This window comes from Nerophis ophidion, linkage group LG09 (genome assembly GCF_033978795.1).
Source record: "Nerophis ophidion isolate RoL-2023_Sa linkage group LG09, RoL_Noph_v1.0, whole genome shotgun sequence".
Classification (NCBI taxonomy): Eukaryota; Metazoa; Chordata; class Actinopteri; order Syngnathiformes; family Syngnathidae; genus Nerophis; species Nerophis ophidion.
This window is the reverse complement of record NC_084619.1, coordinates 16,197,648-16,214,645: the sequence shown is the minus strand read 5'-3', so window position 1 is coordinate 16,214,645 and position 16,998 is coordinate 16,197,648. Positions and strand designations below refer to the sequence as shown.

Genomic DNA, 16,998 nt, shown 5'->3' with positions numbered 1-16,998 from the left:
TATCCCTACCATGAATTGATTAACGTGGACCCAACTTAAACAAGTTGAAAAAATTATTTGGGTGTTACCATTTAGTGGTTAACTGTACGGAATATGTACTGTACTGTGCAATCTACTAATAAATGTTTCAATCAATTCGGGGTCGCGGGGGGTGCTGGAGCCTATCTCAGCTGCATTGACCCTGGACAAGTTGCTACTTACAATAAACAAATTGGTTGGGCATAGAAAGTGGTTGATAATATGGGGTTCTGGGTATTTTTTCTGTTGTGTTTATGTTGTGTTACGGTGCGGATGTTCTCCTGAAATGTGTTTGTCATTTTTGTTTGGTGTGGGTTCACAGTGTGGCACATACTTGTGACAGTGTCAAAGGCCTACTGAAACCCACTACTACCGACCACGCAGTCTGGTAGTTTATATATCAATGATGAAATATTAACATTGCAACACATGCCAATACGTCCTTTTTTGTCTACTACATTGCAATTTTAAATTTCGCGCGAAGTATCCTGTTGAAAACGTTGCGCTATGATGACGCGTGTAGCGGACATTTTGTTCCAGCCCCGATCCCAGCTACAAGTCGTCTGCTTTAATCGCATAATTACACAGTATTCTGGACATCTGTGTTGCTGAATCTTTTGCAATTTGTTCAATTAATAATGGAGACGTCAAAGAAGAAAGATGTAGGGGGGAAGCGGTGTATTGCGGCTGCCTTTAGCAACACAAACACAGCCGGTGTTTCCTTGTTTACATTCCCAAAAGATGACGGTGAAGCTTTACTATGAAACAGAGTGGTCAAGCGAACATGGTTCCCTACCACATGTCAACCGGCAGGTTTCGGTGAGAAAATTGTGGTAATAAGTCGGCTCTTACCGTAGACATGAGCGGACAGCTTGCGTCGTTCCTAGTGCACCAGTCAAAGAAGCAGCTGCGGACTCTGTTGCCGCCCCCGAACGTGGGGTGCTTCCACCGTGGAGGAGGGGGAAAAAAAATCCCAGCCCGGCCCCAACGGCTGCTTTCGCTTCGCCTCGTCAAGAAACGTGGCTTTCCTCAGAGACACTGGCGGTCACCACACCCGTGGCCACACTCCTCCGACTTTCAGGTACAACCATATCCTCTCACTAAAACACTAGTAACACAATAAGCAGATAAGGGATTTTCCAGAATTATACTAGTAAATGTGTTTAATAACATCTGAATCGCTCCCACTGCCGTCTTTTTTTTTTTTTCTAGTCCTTCACTCTCACTTTCCACATCCACGAATCTTTCATCCTCGCTCAAATTAATGGGGAAATCGTCACTTTCTCGGTCCGAATGGCTCTTGCTGCTGGTGGCCATGATTGTAAACAATGTGAGGAGTTCCACAACCCGTGACGTCACGCGCACATCTTCTGCTACTTCCGGTACAGGCAAAGCTTTTTTATTAGCGACCAAAAGTTGCGAACTTTATCGTCGATGTTCTCTAATAAATCCTTTCAGCAAAAGTATGGCAATATCGCAAGTATGACACATAGAATGGACCTGCTATCCCCGTTTAAATTAGTAAATCTCATTTCAGTAGGCCTTTAAAGCTGTTTAAACGGCCACCCTCAGTGTGACCTGTTTGGCTGTTGACCAAGTATGCCTTGATTGTCAATCAGTCCACTACCTCGCTCTCTGTCTCTGTCCCTCCCTCAAGAATGTTGCTGCGTACACACACCTTCACAATTTATGTTTTTATCCCCTTTTAAACCTGTACATACATTGAAAATACACGCAACCTTGACACAAAACGCCGGACATTTGAGGCATTTAAGAAACCCTGTCTGGACAGTCCCGCAAAAGAGGACATTTCCTTACTTGGACATGAACCCACTAGTACGTCTCACCAATGGACAGTTTGACTCCATACATGTTTTTGTGTGCTCCGCAGTGTTTTGAAGTACCCCCAAAGTTTCTGCCGGAGCATGCAACTCAAAAGGACATTCCTACCGCCATAAAAGTCTCTGCATCAACGTAAGAGTTGGATATTAAATATTTTTCATTTCACTTTTAGTAGATGTATACAGTTTAGGTGGATATTTGGAGGTTTTTTTCTTAACCATTCAATTATTTATACATCTTTCTTTTGTTTGTTTGTTTATGTAGAAAAAGGAAATGTGAGCTCCTGGAGGGTGGAGAGAAGGCCTATATTAAAAAGCCGCCAAATGCCTTCATGATCTTCAGGAAAGAGCAAATGTCAACAGTCAAAGCTCAGCTGAATATCAGTAACAATGCTGAGGCTAATAAAGTCCTGGGTAACATGGTTAGTATATTCACACTATGAACTTGCATGTATATGTGTACAGAAAGTAAATTGCTGTATTTCCCCCTCATATACTGTAGTTTATATGGCTTGCAGACAAGAGGTATTGCTCTGTCAAAGTTTCACCTATTGAAGTTTGCACTTGCTGCTCGGCCGTAAGAACAGGCTCATGTTGTTCTCTATTTTGTTGAATCCACTGGCAAGTTATGGCAGTATGATGTCACAGCAGCTTCATATTTATTCGAAGTGAAAAATACTGAAACTGTAGTTGTGTGTGAAAAATCTATGTTTATGTGTCCCCAGTGGAAGTCGCTCTCAGCGTCGCAGCAGGAAAATTATTATCGGCTTGCTGACGTAGAGAACAGAATCCACCGGGAGTTGTACCCAAACTGGTCCTGCACAGACAACTATGTAAGTCCACCATAGTCATGTTCAGCAATGAACATGCTTTTATCAGTTCATGTGAAGTGTTCTTCATATAAATGTGTGTGTGTGTGCCTGTTACAGGGCAAAAGAAAGAGGAAGCAGAGAGCAACAGTCTCAACAAGGATCAATCAATGTGTTTGTCACTGTGTGACAGAATAAAATGCAGACCTGCCAACATGAATGCACTTTGATGCTCACTAGTAGGTATGCATTTTTACATTCAGGAATACCTTTTCCTCCAATTGAGCCTTAACATTTGACTTTTGTCATGTATTGACTAGGACCAGCTACATAACTATTCCCCTTCACACTTTAATTACCATCATTAGCTCGGGACAAAACAAACTAACAAGCTAAATAGTCTGAGGATGGAGTTTGCTCTCAGACGTCATGTCACGCAGTCAACGCTGACAAAAAGCCATGAAAGCAGGGTTTTTCACAGGGCGGTACGGCAGCCGATTTGTAGAGATAAAATTAAACTGCAAACTTTGGAAAATAAAGCTAAAGTCTTAATGTAACGAGAAAACAGACAGACTTCATATTTTGTTGGATCTTCCGGGGTAAGACGTCATCAACCATACAACTTAATGCATATAAATATATTTAGCCCTCATTAATGCAGAAAGACATTAATCACAGCTGGGATCTCGCCTTGCCCCACTCAGATATAAACACTTTAAATGTTATTTTATAGCTGATGGTTGTTATCTTGTGAGATAGGATAAGATAAAATACAAATTTGTTGACAAAAGGTTGAGCACGTTACTGTGTACCACATTCTTGTTTACATGACAAATATCCTTGAGTGTTTTTTATGGTAGTTAAACTAATAACAAATGTGTGCCTGCCAGGATTAGACTAAAATAATAATTATTCATCCCACCTTTTCTTGTGGTCCCTCAAACCAAGTAGTACTGATTTGTTTTACGTCTGAGTTTAGTGGTAATCAACTTTGTGTGACCCAATTTGACAAATTAGTCCCATGTAAAATGTTGCGGGCAAATGAAAACGTAAATATTTTTCTCTTGTTGACATCAGAACAGGTGTGAGAGCATGAGACGAGTATATATTAAAATCCCTACACAGGAATTGCGTTTGTCAATCAGTGATGTCACAAATAGTCCACTGTTAACTAAATACTATAAAACAACATTCAGAGGGAAAATAACTGTAAATGTATCATTAATGACCGCTGGTTAGGAGAGGATGATTTAAATTTGTAACCGTATCAAATTGACCGTTACTCAAATAGGTATTTGGTGACACGTGACCTGTCCTGGACAGTATAAATCACACCCATCATAAGTTTTTGGTTAATTGTTTTGTGGTCAGAAAATCTCACCTCTGAAGCAGAACTAAACGTTAGCTTGATTTCCAGACATTTAGATACACTTCTTGGTGAATATTTTAATCATTTTGGTTTTCAAAACATTTAAAATGTTAGGTGATTGTGCTTATAAGAACTGTGAAGACGGATAGACATTTTATGAACTTATGGAGTTCTATACTTAAGGATGTTTTTTTTGTGTCTGTTACAGCAATCTGGGGATTGCTGTAACTATTTACTGGAGAGGAGGTGGATTGGTACGAACTCCTGATGTCACTGCTTGAACTCATGGTGGAGATGGGCGTCCTGGACAAGGATTCACCACCGCCTGCAGTGATTGACACAGACGAACTACCCATGTTAACGCTGTTAACAGAAAATTACATAGGTTATCTGGGTGACCAGTTAACTAATTCCAGTTGCATGCAGCCATCTTACCTGGACATGAACCCACTAGGTGATGTTGCCAAGCAGGTAAGGGTGGGAAAACCAAACATTCAATTGAAAAAGAAAACTATTTGAGAGAATATATGAAATTCCTCCTTCTTGTGCACAGTACATGAACCATCAGTACCCAGTCTCTGAGTGGCCTGTTCATCACCTGCATGTTCCCACACCACCGGTAAGAACTTTGACATACACACTTTACACTCAGCAGTTAAGTGAATAGAGGATTTAATTGAAGTGTTTAGTATGAACTACATAGCATATCAGATTTTAGTATGTATTGGTTACGAAAAGCATATTGGCCTAGTATAGAATGTGTCTGACAATAAAAAAAAATAGATTGTCAACCAAGTTTCATGGTGGAAATTCAAGTTTACTAAGATCAGATTACCCACAAAATTGACCAGAAGTTCTCAGGTTAGATGACAATGTTTTTTCGGGGTCTTTTTTGTGATCAAGTACATCTCACCAATGGACACAGTTTGATTCCATACATATTTGTATGTCCTCAGCAGTGTCTTGAAGTAACCCCAAAGAGGAGTGTGCAACTATAACTCATAAACACATTCTTGCCTCCACAAAGGTCTCTACGTCCAAGTAAGAGCTGGGTATTAAATATTTTTAATTTCTCTTTTAGTAAATGTTTACAATTGAAGTGGATTTTTGTAGGGTGTTTTCTTAATCATTCAATGATTTATACTTCTTTATTTTGTTTGTTTGTTTATTTGTTTCGAAATAGGAAATATGATGTCCAGGAAGGCAGAGAGAAGGCCTATATTAAAAAAACACTAAATGCTTCATCATCTTCAGAAAAGAACAAATGTCCAAAGTCAAAGCTCAGCTGAATATCAGCAAGGTGACGAATCAACACAACAACTAAACAAGTCAGATGTGCTTGGAGATGAGTCTTTGCACAGCTGCTAGTTCCCAGCTTTGTGAATGCACTGCTGCTGCTGCAATATGTGCTACCTGAAGACTCAATGGACAATGCTGGGAGTTTGATTTCCACAATAAAGTGGACTTTGCTTAGAAGATGGCATTTCACTATAACATTATCACATTTGGACAAGCAAACATGAAACATGACTCTCAAATAAGTCATGCCTCGCAATTACTGTTTCATATGTAACATGTAAACGTGTCTTTTAATGACAATTTCATAGAATACATTTAATTTTGTATACAATTGCATAATGATGTTTATTTATATCTATAGCCTGTTACAGTTAATACTCTCAATTAACACTTATGTTTTCTATTCCTGCCAGTCATCTAAACAAGAGGCCCCATCTCTCCTACTCCCGCACACTCAGCCTTGGCTCTCCACAGGGCTGTGTGCTGAGCCCTTTGCTGTCTTCTCTCTACACCCATGACTGTAGTCCAGCCCATCCGGAGAACACCATCATCAAATTTGCCGATGACACAACTGTGGTTGGACCCATTACAGGGGTGGATGAGTCTGCATACAGAGATGAGGTACTGAAACTATCAGCGTGATATTCATTGAATAACCTGGCACTGAACACCACAAATACCAAGGAACTCATCTTTGACTTCAGGAAAATCACTGCAGAACCCGCAAACCTCTACATCAACGGCAAGGAGGTGAAGAGAGTAAGCTCTTTTAAGTTCCGCGACACCCTCATATCTGCTGACCTCTCCTGGACCCCAAATACAACTGTGGTCATCCGGAAGGCCCAGCGGACACTCCACTTCCTGAGGGGTGCTGAGGAAGAACAGACTGGAGATGCAGCTGATGGTGACCTTCTATCGCTCGGCTTTCCAGAGCCTGCTGACGTTCTGCATAACAGTGTGGTACGCCAGCTGCACTGAAGGAGACAAAAAGGGGATTCAGAGGGTCATAAACTCTGCACAAAAAATCATCTGCTGCCCCCTCCCCTTCCTGAAAGATTCACACAACTCCCGTTGCCTCAACAGAGCAAAAAACATCACCAAGGACAGCACACACCCTGGCTTCCACCTGTTCGACCTGCTACCATTGGGCAGGTGCATCAGAGCCAGAACAAACAGGCTCAGAGACAGCTTTTTTCCCAAGCCGTCACCATCTTGAACTCAGACTTATAAGTAGTTCACCCCTATATAATATCCTACCCTAATACCCTACTGTGCAATATTACCCTTCAAGTACAATACATTCGACAATGATTGTAATTACTCCGGTACTCTTGTCTTGTTCTTTATATTGTACAGTATTTTGTATATTGTACAAGATTGCTTATTTTTATTGGCTCATAGTCTGTTTTTTTCAATACTTATTTTTTTATCTTTATTACTTCATGTGTAATTTATTTTTATCCCATATTTGTTTCCATTACCGCACCTTAAGTTGGAGTCTTTTTTTATCCCGTTATATGCAAATATAATGACAATAAAGTCCATTCTACTCTATTCTTCTATTCAAAAGGTAATACAAATATTATTGCTTGTTATTGTTTAATTTATACCAGTTTTAAGATGTGTACTTGAATTATTTTGAAGTTAGTTATTTTCAAAACAGTTGTATTGTGTTTACGTTGAAATGTTTCAAATACAAAAAACTTCTGTGGCAGAGTTTGTAATTATTTATTTTAATCAACATGTGTAGTACTATGGGGTTTTTTTGGGGGGGGGGGTGAATTCTATAGGATTCATAAAAAGCTTGGGCCACATGTTGGTCAATTCTACTATATAATCTTATATGTTCTACTAAGTGGGCTTCACGGTGGAGAGGGGACAGTGCGTCTGCCTCACAATACAAAGTCCTGGGTTCAATCCCGGGCTCGGGATTTTTCTGTGTGCTTCCTCCCACCTCCAAAGACATGCACCTGGGGATAGGTTGATTGGCAACACTAAATTGACCCTAGTGTGTGAATGTGAGTGTGAACGTTGTCTATCTGTGTTGGCCCTGCGATGAGGTGGCGACTTGTACAGGGTGTACGCCGCCTTCCGCCCGATTGTAGCTGATATAGGCACCAGCGACCCCAAAGGGAATAAGCGGTTTATAAAATATGACAAGTTTAGTTTTATTGACCATAATGACAGAAGGTCAAAATGTTTTGTGTCTTTTTGTTATTATATAGTGTTGGCCCTGCGATGAGGTGGTGACTTGTCCAGGGTGTACACTGCCTTGCCGCCCAATTGTAACTGAATGGAGTATAATGTGAGCAAATCGAGAACAAGAGGTGAACAAAGGTGTTAGTAATTGTAATTAATGGAAAAAGGGTAGGATTAAATCAACTCTGCTTCTTCCTACTCCTTTTCGAACATGTTGAAAAGAGAAAATGGAAATTGTGATGTATCATGTTTTAATTGTATGCATGCTCAAAATAAACGCAGACTATAACCATGTGCTTGTCAATAAAACAAGCCTAACTAACACCCTTTTAATGTTTTCTATAGGTAGGTAACACAAATATTATTGCTCTTTACCTGTTCCAGTCTTGTTATTGTTTAATTTATGTCAGTTTTAAGATGTGTACTTGAATTAATTTGATGTTGCTTTTTTAATCAGCATTTGTAATAATATTAAGAAGATTTTTGGAAAATGCTTTTTCTCCTATAGGATTCGCTGGTGGTCCTGAAAAGCTTAAGAGACCTGACAACTCTACTAAATCACTTTATATTTTCTACTAAGTGTAACGTATATATTTTTTTATACTATTAACATTTCGGAGTGTGTAGTTGGTTTAATTCTGTTTGTACGTGAAGTCATTTTGGACAGCATACTTTTGTGACCCTTAACTGCTCATTAATGTGGATATTATTGCTTCTATATCGGGTTCCCGACGTCCTGGAGGCCAATATGAACCCAAGAGATTTAGAGGTAAGTTTATGTAAACTTAAAAGCAATTTAGTTCGATGAATCAAGTTTACTTTTGCTAACATGAGCAGCTAATGCTAGCGCGCTAGCTATTGGTCTGTGTAAGTTGCTATGAACAAATACTATGTATTACTTTTAAATACATCAACGTTTACTTTGAAATACATCGACAGATTAAAGCGTCTATCGTTTTTTTGTAATCGAAAAATTGGAATAATACAATATTACTGTAAATGTATCATTAATGTCCGTTGGTTAGGAGATGATGATGCAATTTTTTTTATATCAACTTGACCGTTGATCAAAGATGTGTTTGGTGACACGTGACCTGTCCTGGACAGTATAAATCACACCCATCATAAGTTTTTGGTTCATTTAGTCACTGTTTTGTGGTCAGAAAATCTCACCTCTGAAGCAGAACTAAACATTAGCTTGATTTCCAGACATTTGGATACACTTCTTGGTGAGTATTTTTAATCATTTTGGTTTTCAAAACATTTGAAATCTTAGTTGATTCTGTTATTTGTAATTGTAAGAACAGTGAAGATGGTTGGACATTTTATGAACTTTTGGAGGTTTATATTTAGGAATGTTTTTTTGTTCCTGTGACAGCAATCTCCATCTTTGCACCAGCATGGAGCTGACACCGAGAGAGGTTACTGGAGAGGAGGCAGATTGGTACGAGCTCCTGATGCCACTGCTCGAACCCATGGTGGAGATGGGCGTCCTGGACAATGATTCACCACCGCCTCCACTGGTTGACCCAGACGACCTACCCATGTTAACAATGTTAACAGAAAATGACATAGGTTACCTGGGTGACTAGTTAACTTACTCCAGTTGCATGCAGCCATCTTACCTGGACATCAACCGACTAGGTGATGTTGCCAAGCAGGTAAGGGTGGGAAAACCAAACATTAAATTAAAAAAGAAAACTATCTGAGGGAATATATCAAATTCCTCTTTCTTCTCCACAGTACATGAACCATCAGTACCCGGTGTCTGAGTGGCCTGTTCATCACCTGCATGCTCCCACACCTCTGGTAAGAACCTTCACACACGCACACACGTGTGCTTTACACTTGGCAGTTAAGAGAACAGAGGATTTAATTGGAGTGTTCATTAAGAAGTACAAAGTATATCAGATTTTAGTATGTATTACTACCATCAATCCATTTTCTACCGCTTATCCGTACCATGAATTGATTGAAGTTGAAAAAATTATTTGGGTGTTACCATTTAGTGGTTAACTGTACGGAATATGTACTGTACTGTGAAATCTACTAATAAATGTTTCAATCAATCAATTCGGGGTCGTGGGGGGTGCTGGAGCCTATCTCAGCTGCACTGACCCTGGACAAGTCGCTACTTACAATAAACAAATTGGTTGGGCATAGAAAGTGTTTGACATTATGGGGTTCTGGGTAATTTTTCTGTTGTGTTTATGTTGTGTTACGGTGCGGATGTTCTCCTGAAATATGTTTGTCATTCTTGTTTGGTGTGGGTTCACAGTGTGGCACATACTTGTGACAGTGTTAAAGGCCTACTGAAACCCACTACTACCGACCACGCAGTCTGGTAGTTTATATATCAATGATGAACTATTAACATTGCAACACATGCCAATACGTCCTTTTTTGTCTACTATATTGCAATTTTAATTTTCTCGCGAAGTATCCTGTTGAAAATGTTGCGCTATGATGACGCGTGCAGCGGACATTTTGTTCCAGCCCCGATCCCAGCTACAAGTCGTCTGCTTTAATCGCATAATTACACAGTATTCTGGACATCTGTGTTGCTGAATCTTTTGCAATTTGTTCAATTAATAATGGAGATGTCAAAGAAGAAAGATGTAGGTGGGAAGCGGTGTATTGCGGCTGCCTTTAGCAACACAAACACAGCCGGTGTTTCCTTGTTTACATTCCCGAAAGATGACGGTGAAGCTTTACTATGAAACAGAGTGGTCAAGCGAACATGGTTCCCTACCACATGTCAACCGGCAGGTTTCGGTGAGAAAATTGTGGTAATAAGTCGGCTCTTACCGTAGACTTGAGTGGACAGCTTGCGTCGTTCCTCGTGCACCTGTCAAAGAAGCAGCTGCAGACTCTGTTGCCTCCTCCGACCGGCCGCCCCCGAACGTGGGATGCTTCCACCGTGGAGGAGGGGGGAAAAAAAATCTCAGCCCGGCCCCAACGGCTGCTTTCGCTTCACCTCGTCGAGAAACATGGCTTTCCTTAGAGACACTGGCGGTCACCACACCCGTGGCCACACCCCTCCGACTTTCAGGTACGACCATATAATCTCACTAAAACACTAGTAACACAATAAGCAGATAAGGGATTTTCCAGAATTATACTAGTAAATGTGTTTAATAACATCTGAATCGCTCCCACTGCCGTCTTTTTTTTTTTTTTTCTAGTCCTTCACTCTCACTTTCCACATCCACGAATATTTCATCCTCGCTCAAATTAATGGGGAAATCGTCGCTTTCTCGGTCCGAATGGCTCTTGCTGCTGGTGGCCATGATTGTAAACAATGTGAGGATGTGAGGAGTTCCACAACCCGTGACGTCACGCGCACATCTTCTGCTACTTCCGGTACAGGCAAAGCTTTTTTATTAGCGACCAAAAGTTGCGAACGTTATCGTCGATGTTCTCTAATAAATCCTTTCAGAAAAATATGGCAATATCGCAAGTATGACACATAGAATGGACCTGCTATCCCCGTTTAAATTAGTAAATCTAATTTCAGTAGGCCTTTAAACATCTGGAGAGAAGATGGAAAGAACCATGACTGACTTATCATTAAGCCTCTCTTTTGTCACCCTTTCGAGGGTGCACAGAAAACCTTTTATTCAGAGACTCATTTCAGTAGGCCTTTAAAGCTGTTTAAACGGCCACCCTCAGTGTGATCTGTTTGGCTGTTGACCAAGTATGCCTTGATTGTCAATCAGTCCACTACCTCGCTCGCTCTGTCTCTGTCCCTCCCTCAAGAATGTTGCTTCGTACACACACCTTCACAATTTATGTTTTTAACCCTTTTTAAACCTGTACATACATTGAAAATACATGCAACCTTGACACAAAACGCCGGAAATTTGAGACATTTAAGAAACCCTGTCTGGACAGTCCCGCAAAAGAGGACATTTCCTTACTTGGACATGAACCCACTAGTACGTCTCAACAATGACGACAGTTTGACTCCATACATGTTTTTGTGTGCTCAGCAGTGTCTTGAAGTACCCCCAAAGTTTTTGCCGGAGCATGCAACTCAAAAGGACATTCCTACCGCCATAAAAGTCTCTGCATCAAAGTAAGAGTTGGATATTAAATATTTTTCATTTCACTTTTAGTAGATATATACAGTTTAGGTGGATATTTGGAGTTTTTTATCTTAACCATTCAATTATTTATAGTTCTTTCTTTTGTTTGTTTGTTTATGTAGAAAAAGGAAATGTGACCTCCTGGAGGCTGGAGAGAAGGCCCTATATTAAAAAGCCGCCAAATGCCTTCATGATCTTCAGGAAAGAGCAAATGTCAACAGTCAAAGCTCAGCTGAATATCAGTAACAATGCTGAGGCTAATAAAGTCCTGGGTAACATGGTTAGTATATTCACACTATGAACTTGCATGTATATGTGTACAGAAAGTAAATTGCTGTATTTCCTCCTCATATACTGTAGTTTATATGGCTTGCAGACAAGAGGTATTGCTCTGTCAAAGTTTCACCTATTGAAGTTTGCACTTGCTGCTCGGCCGTAAGAACAGGCTCATGTTGTTCTCTATTTTGTTAAATCCACTGGCAAGTTATGGCAGTATGATGTCACAGCAGCTTCATATTTATTCAAGGTGAAAAATACTGAAACTAGTTGTGTGTGAAAAATGTATGTTTATGTGTCCCCAGTGGAAGTCGCTCTCAGCGTCGCAGCAGGAAAATTATTATCGGCTTGCTGACGTAGAGAACAGAATCCACCGGGAGTTGTACCCAAACTGGTCCTGCACAGACAACTATGTAAGTCCACCATAGTCATGTTCATCAATGAACATGCTTTCTATCAGTTCATGTGAAGTGTTCTTCATATAAATGTGTGTGTGTGTGCCTGTTACAGGGCAAAAGAAAGAGGAAGCAGAGAGCAACAGTCTCAACAAGGATCAATCAATGTGTTTGTCACTGTGTGACAGAATAAAATGCAGACCTGCCAACATGAATGCACTTTGATGCTCCCTAGTAGGTATGCATTTTTACATTCAGGAATACCTTTTCCTCCAATTGAGCCTTAACATTTGACTTTTGTCATGTATTGACTAGGACCAGCTACATAACTATTCCCCTTCACTCTTTAATTACCATCATTAGCTCGGGACAAAACAAACTAACAAGCTAAATAGTCTGAGGATGGAGTTTGCTCTCAGACGTCATGTCACGCAGTCAACGCTGACAAAAAGCCATGAAAGCAGGGTTTTTCAAAGGGTGGTACACCAGCCGAATTGTAGAGATAAAATTAAACTGCAAACCTTTGGAAAATAAAGCTAAAGTCTTAATGTAACGAGAAAACAGACAGACTTCATATTTTGTTGGATCTTCCGGGGTAAGACATCATCAACCATACAACTTAATGCATATAAATATAAATATATTTAGCCCTCATTAATGCATAAAGACATTAATCACAGCTGTGATCTCGCCTTGCCCCACTAAGATATAAACACTTTAAACGTTATTTTATAGTTGATGGTTGTTATCTTGTGAGATAGGATAAGATAAAATACAAATTTGTTGACAAAAGGTTGAGCACGTTACTGTGTACCACATTCTTGTTTACGTGACAAATATCCTTGAGTGTTTTTTATGGTAGTTAAACTAATAACAAAGGTGTGCCTGCCAGGATTAGACTAAAATAATAATTATTCATCCCACCTTTTCTTGTGGTCCCTCAAACCAAGTAGTAGTGATTTGTTTTTCGTCTGAGTTTCAATCAATCAATCAATGTTTATTTATATAGCCCCAAATCACAAATGTCTCAAAGGACTGCACAAATCATTACGACTACAACATCCTCGGAAGAACCCACAAAAGGGCAAGGAAAACTCACACCCAGTGGGCAGGGAGAATTCACATTCAGTGGGACGCCAGCGACAATGCTGACTATGAGAAACCTTGGAGAGGACCTCAGATGTGGGCAACCCCCCCCCTCTAGGGGACCGAAGCAATGGATGTCGAGCGGGTCCAACATGATACTGTGAAAGTTCAATCCATAGTGGCTCCAAGACAGCAGCGAGAGTCCCGTCCACAGGAAACCATCTGAAGCGGATCAGCAGCGTAGAGATGTCCCCAACCGATACAGGCGAGCGGTCCATCCTGGGTCCCGACGAGCGGTCCATCCTGGGTCTCGACTCTGGACAGTCAGTACTTCACCCATGGTCATCGGACCGGACCCCCTCCACAAGGGAGGGGGGGACATAGGAGAAAGAAAAGAAGCGGCAGATCAACTGGTCTAAAAAGGAGGTCTATTTAAAGGCTAGAGTATACAAATGAGTTTTAAGATGAGACTTAAATGCTTCTACTGAGGTAGCATCTCGAACTGTTACCGGGAGGGCATTCCAGAGTACTGGAGCCCGAACGGAAAACGCTCTATAGCCCGCAGACTTTTTTTGAGCTCTAGGAATCACTAATAAGCCGGAGTCTTTTGAACGCAGATTTCTTGCCGGGACATACGGTACAATACAATCGGCAAGATAGGCTGGAGCTAGACCGTGTAGTATTTTATACGTAAGTAATAAAACCTTAAAGTCACATCTTAAGTGCACAGGAAGCCAGTGCAGGTGAGCCAGTACAGGCGTAATATGATCAAACTTTCTTGTTCTTGTCAAAAGTCTAGCAGCCGCATTTTGTACCAACTGCAATCTTTTAATGCTAGACATGGGGAGACCCGAAAATAATACGTTACAGTAATCGAGACGAGACGTAACAAACGCATGGATAATGATCTCGGCGTCTTTAGTGGACAAAATGGAGCGAATTTTAGCGATATTACGGAGATGAAAGAAGGCCGTTTTAGTAACGCTTTTAATGTGTGACTCAAAGGAGAGAGTTGGGTCGAAGATAATACCCAGATTTTTTACAGAGTCACCTTGTTTTATTATTTGGTTGTCAAATGTTAAAGTTGTATTATTAAATAGAGGTCGGTGTCTAGCAGGACCGATAATCAGCATTTCCGTTTTTTTGGCATTAAGTTGCAAAAAGTTAGCGGACATCCATTGTTTAATTTCATTAAGACACGCTTCCAACTGACTACAGTCCGGCATGTTGGTCAGCTTTAGGGGCATGTAGAGTTGGGTGTCATCAGCATAACAGTGAAAGCTAATACCGTATTTGCGTATGACGTCACCTAGCGGCAGCATGTAGATGCTGAAGAGTACAGGGCCAAGGACCGAACCCTGGGGAACTCCACACGTTACCTTAACATAGTCCGAGGTCACACTGTTATAGGAGACGCACTGCATCCTATCAGTAAGATAAGAGTTAAACCATGACAGGGCTGAGTCTGACATACCAATTCGTATTTTGATACGCTCTAATAAAATATTATGATCGACGGTATCGAAAGCAGCGCTAAGATCGAGGAGCAGCAACATAGATGACGCATCAGAGTCCATCGTTAGCAATAGATCATTAGTCAATTTTGCGAGGGCTGTCTCAGTCGAGTGATTTGCCCTGAAACCGGATTGAAAGGTTTCACATAGATTGTTAAACGCTAAGTGCTCATTTAGCTGCTCCGCAACAATTTTTTCGAGGATTTTCGAAATAAAGGGAAGGTGAGACACCGGTCGGTAGTTTACCATGAGGTCAGGATCGAGGTTAGGTCTTTTAAGGAGAGGATGAATAACCGCTTTTTTGAATGCAACGGGAACAGTGCCCGAGGAAAGTGATAAGTTTATAATATTTAGCACTGATGGACCTAATAATACAAAAAGCTCCTTGATAAGTTTCCCAGGAAGTGGGTCAAGTAAACATGTTGTTTGTTTTATTCCATTTACACGTTGTAACAATCCTTCTAATGTTATTTCATCAAAACGAGAGAAACTATTTTGGATATTTGCAGTATCCGCCGTATATACAATCGTATCTGTGTTACTATAACCCCGTTGTAGCTGGGACGCATTGTCTTTAATCTCCTTTCTAATAAGTTCAATTTTCTTATTAAAGAACTTCATAAAGTCATCTGCCGAATGGGTGGAGCTACTGGAAGGAGTCCCTTGTTGGGTTAGCGATGCTACAGTACTAAACAAAAATTTTGGATCGTTTTTATTAATGCGGATGAGATTTGAGTAATAATTAGTTTTAGCTAAGGTAAGCATGCGTTTATAAGTTATTAAACTATCACTCCATGCTTGATGGTGCACCTCAAGTTTAGTCGTGCGCCATTTGCGTTCCAGCTTTCTACATAATAATTTCTGAGCTCTAGTTTCTTCAGTAAACCATGGCGTACGCCTATTTGGAGCCTTTTTTAACTTCAGCGGTGCTATACTATCAATGGTTTCGCGCAGGGCGTTGTTAAAGTTGTTAGTGAGGTTATCAATAGAGCCCACATACTTTGGGAACGGTGCCATTACCGAGGGCAGTAGGTCCGCAAGAGTCGTCGTTGTGGCAGCATTAATGTTGCGGCTGCTATAGCAGTTATTATTCTTATTAGCTTGCCGAACATGAGTCTGAACTTCGAATTTTATAAGGTAATGATCGGACATTACTTTAGTATACGGGAGTATCATAACTTTGGAGACGGTGATACCTCTGACAAGCACTAGGTCTATCGTATTGCCGCTGCGATGCGTCGGTTCATTTATTATTTGTGTAAGACCACAGCTATCAATTATAGTCTGGAGCGCCACGCACGGTGGGTCCAATGGGGTATTCATATGGATATTAAAGTCCCCCATTATAATTATATTATCGGCGTGCGTCACTAGATCAGCAACAAACTCTGAGAATTCACTAATAAAGTCCGAATAGGGCCCTGGGGGGCGGTAGATAACGGCCAGGCACAGAGGCAGAGGTGTGGCAGACTTCATAGAAAGCACCTCAAACGATTTATATTTATTATTTAAGTTAGGACTAAAGTTAAAGTTTTCGTTGTATATTAGTGCGACACCCCCTCCCCTTTTGAGGTGACGGGCAATATGCGCATTCGTATAGTTAGGAGGGGATGCCTCATTTATCGCAAAAAACTCGTCCGGTTTAAGCCAGGTTTCGCTAAGACCGATGACGTTAAGGTTGTTGTCTCTAATGACCTCATTGACTAATAACGTTTTGGGAGACAAAGATCTGATGTTTAGAAAGCCCATATTATAGGTAGTGGGCTGTTTTAAGGAGTTGTTGATGAAATTATCCGTCGTAGCAATATTAATAATGTTACGTTTATTATGCGCAGTGTACTTAAAATAATTACGACCATATCTAGGAATTGATATGACGGGAATTTTCAGATTGTCTACTTGGCGCTGCGATAAACTGAACGCATCATAATTTGCCACCTCAGTAGAGCGCATGTCTAACTCTGACGTAGTCATAGACACAGTAGAAAAAACATTTTGTGAGTTGTGTATTATTCTACGAAAATTGCTATGTGTACAGGGATCATCCAGCCTGGCGCTGGCTAGTTCTAACTTAACTGACTCCATACCCAGGCTAGCAGGCTCT

At 40.7% G+C, this 16,998-nt stretch overlaps 2 protein-coding genes across 2 annotated transcripts; both read left to right on the top strand.

Moving 5' to 3' along the window:
- Positions 1-2,175: 2,175 nt before the first annotated feature.
- LOC133558769 (transcription factor 7-like) lies at positions 2,176-2,901 on the top strand. Its single transcript, XM_061909929.1, has 3 exons — positions 2,176-2,281; positions 2,585-2,692; positions 2,789-2,901. Exons 1-3 carry the CDS (start codon positions 2,192-2,194, stop codon positions 2,864-2,866), a joined length of 276 nt encoding a protein of 91 aa, XP_061765913.1. The 5' UTR covers positions 2,176-2,191; the 3' UTR covers positions 2,867-2,901.
- Positions 2,902-11,797: 8,896 nt separating this feature from the next.
- Positions 11,798-12,503, top strand: LOC133558768 (transcription factor 7-like). Its single transcript, XM_061909927.1, has 3 exons — positions 11,798-11,903; positions 12,205-12,312; positions 12,410-12,503. The coding sequence occupies exons 1-3, from the start codon at positions 11,814-11,816 to the stop codon at positions 12,485-12,487; spliced, it is 276 nt and encodes a 91-aa protein (XP_061765911.1). The 5' UTR covers positions 11,798-11,813; the 3' UTR covers positions 12,488-12,503.
- Positions 12,504-16,998: the final 4,495 nt, after the last annotated feature.

Coding starts and splice junctions, on each gene's coding strand:
- LOC133558769 (XM_061909929.1), top strand. CDS start 2,192: ATGATCTTCAGGAAAGAGCAAATGTCAACAGTCAAAGCTCAGCTGAAT. Junction 2,282..2,584: donor ATAAAGTCCTGGGTAACATG/GTTAGTATATTC, acceptor ATGTGTCCCCAG/TGGAAGTCGCTCTCAGCGTC. Junction 2,693..2,788: donor GGTCCTGCACAGACAACTAT/GTAAGTCCACCA, acceptor TGCCTGTTACAG/GGCAAAAGAAAGAGGAAGCA.
- LOC133558768 (XM_061909927.1), top strand. CDS start 11,814: ATGATCTTCAGGAAAGAGCAAATGTCAACAGTCAAAGCTCAGCTGAAT. Junction 11,904..12,204: donor ATAAAGTCCTGGGTAACATG/GTTAGTATATTC, acceptor ATGTGTCCCCAG/TGGAAGTCGCTCTCAGCGTC. Junction 12,313..12,409: donor GGTCCTGCACAGACAACTAT/GTAAGTCCACCA, acceptor TGCCTGTTACAG/GGCAAAAGAAAGAGGAAGCA.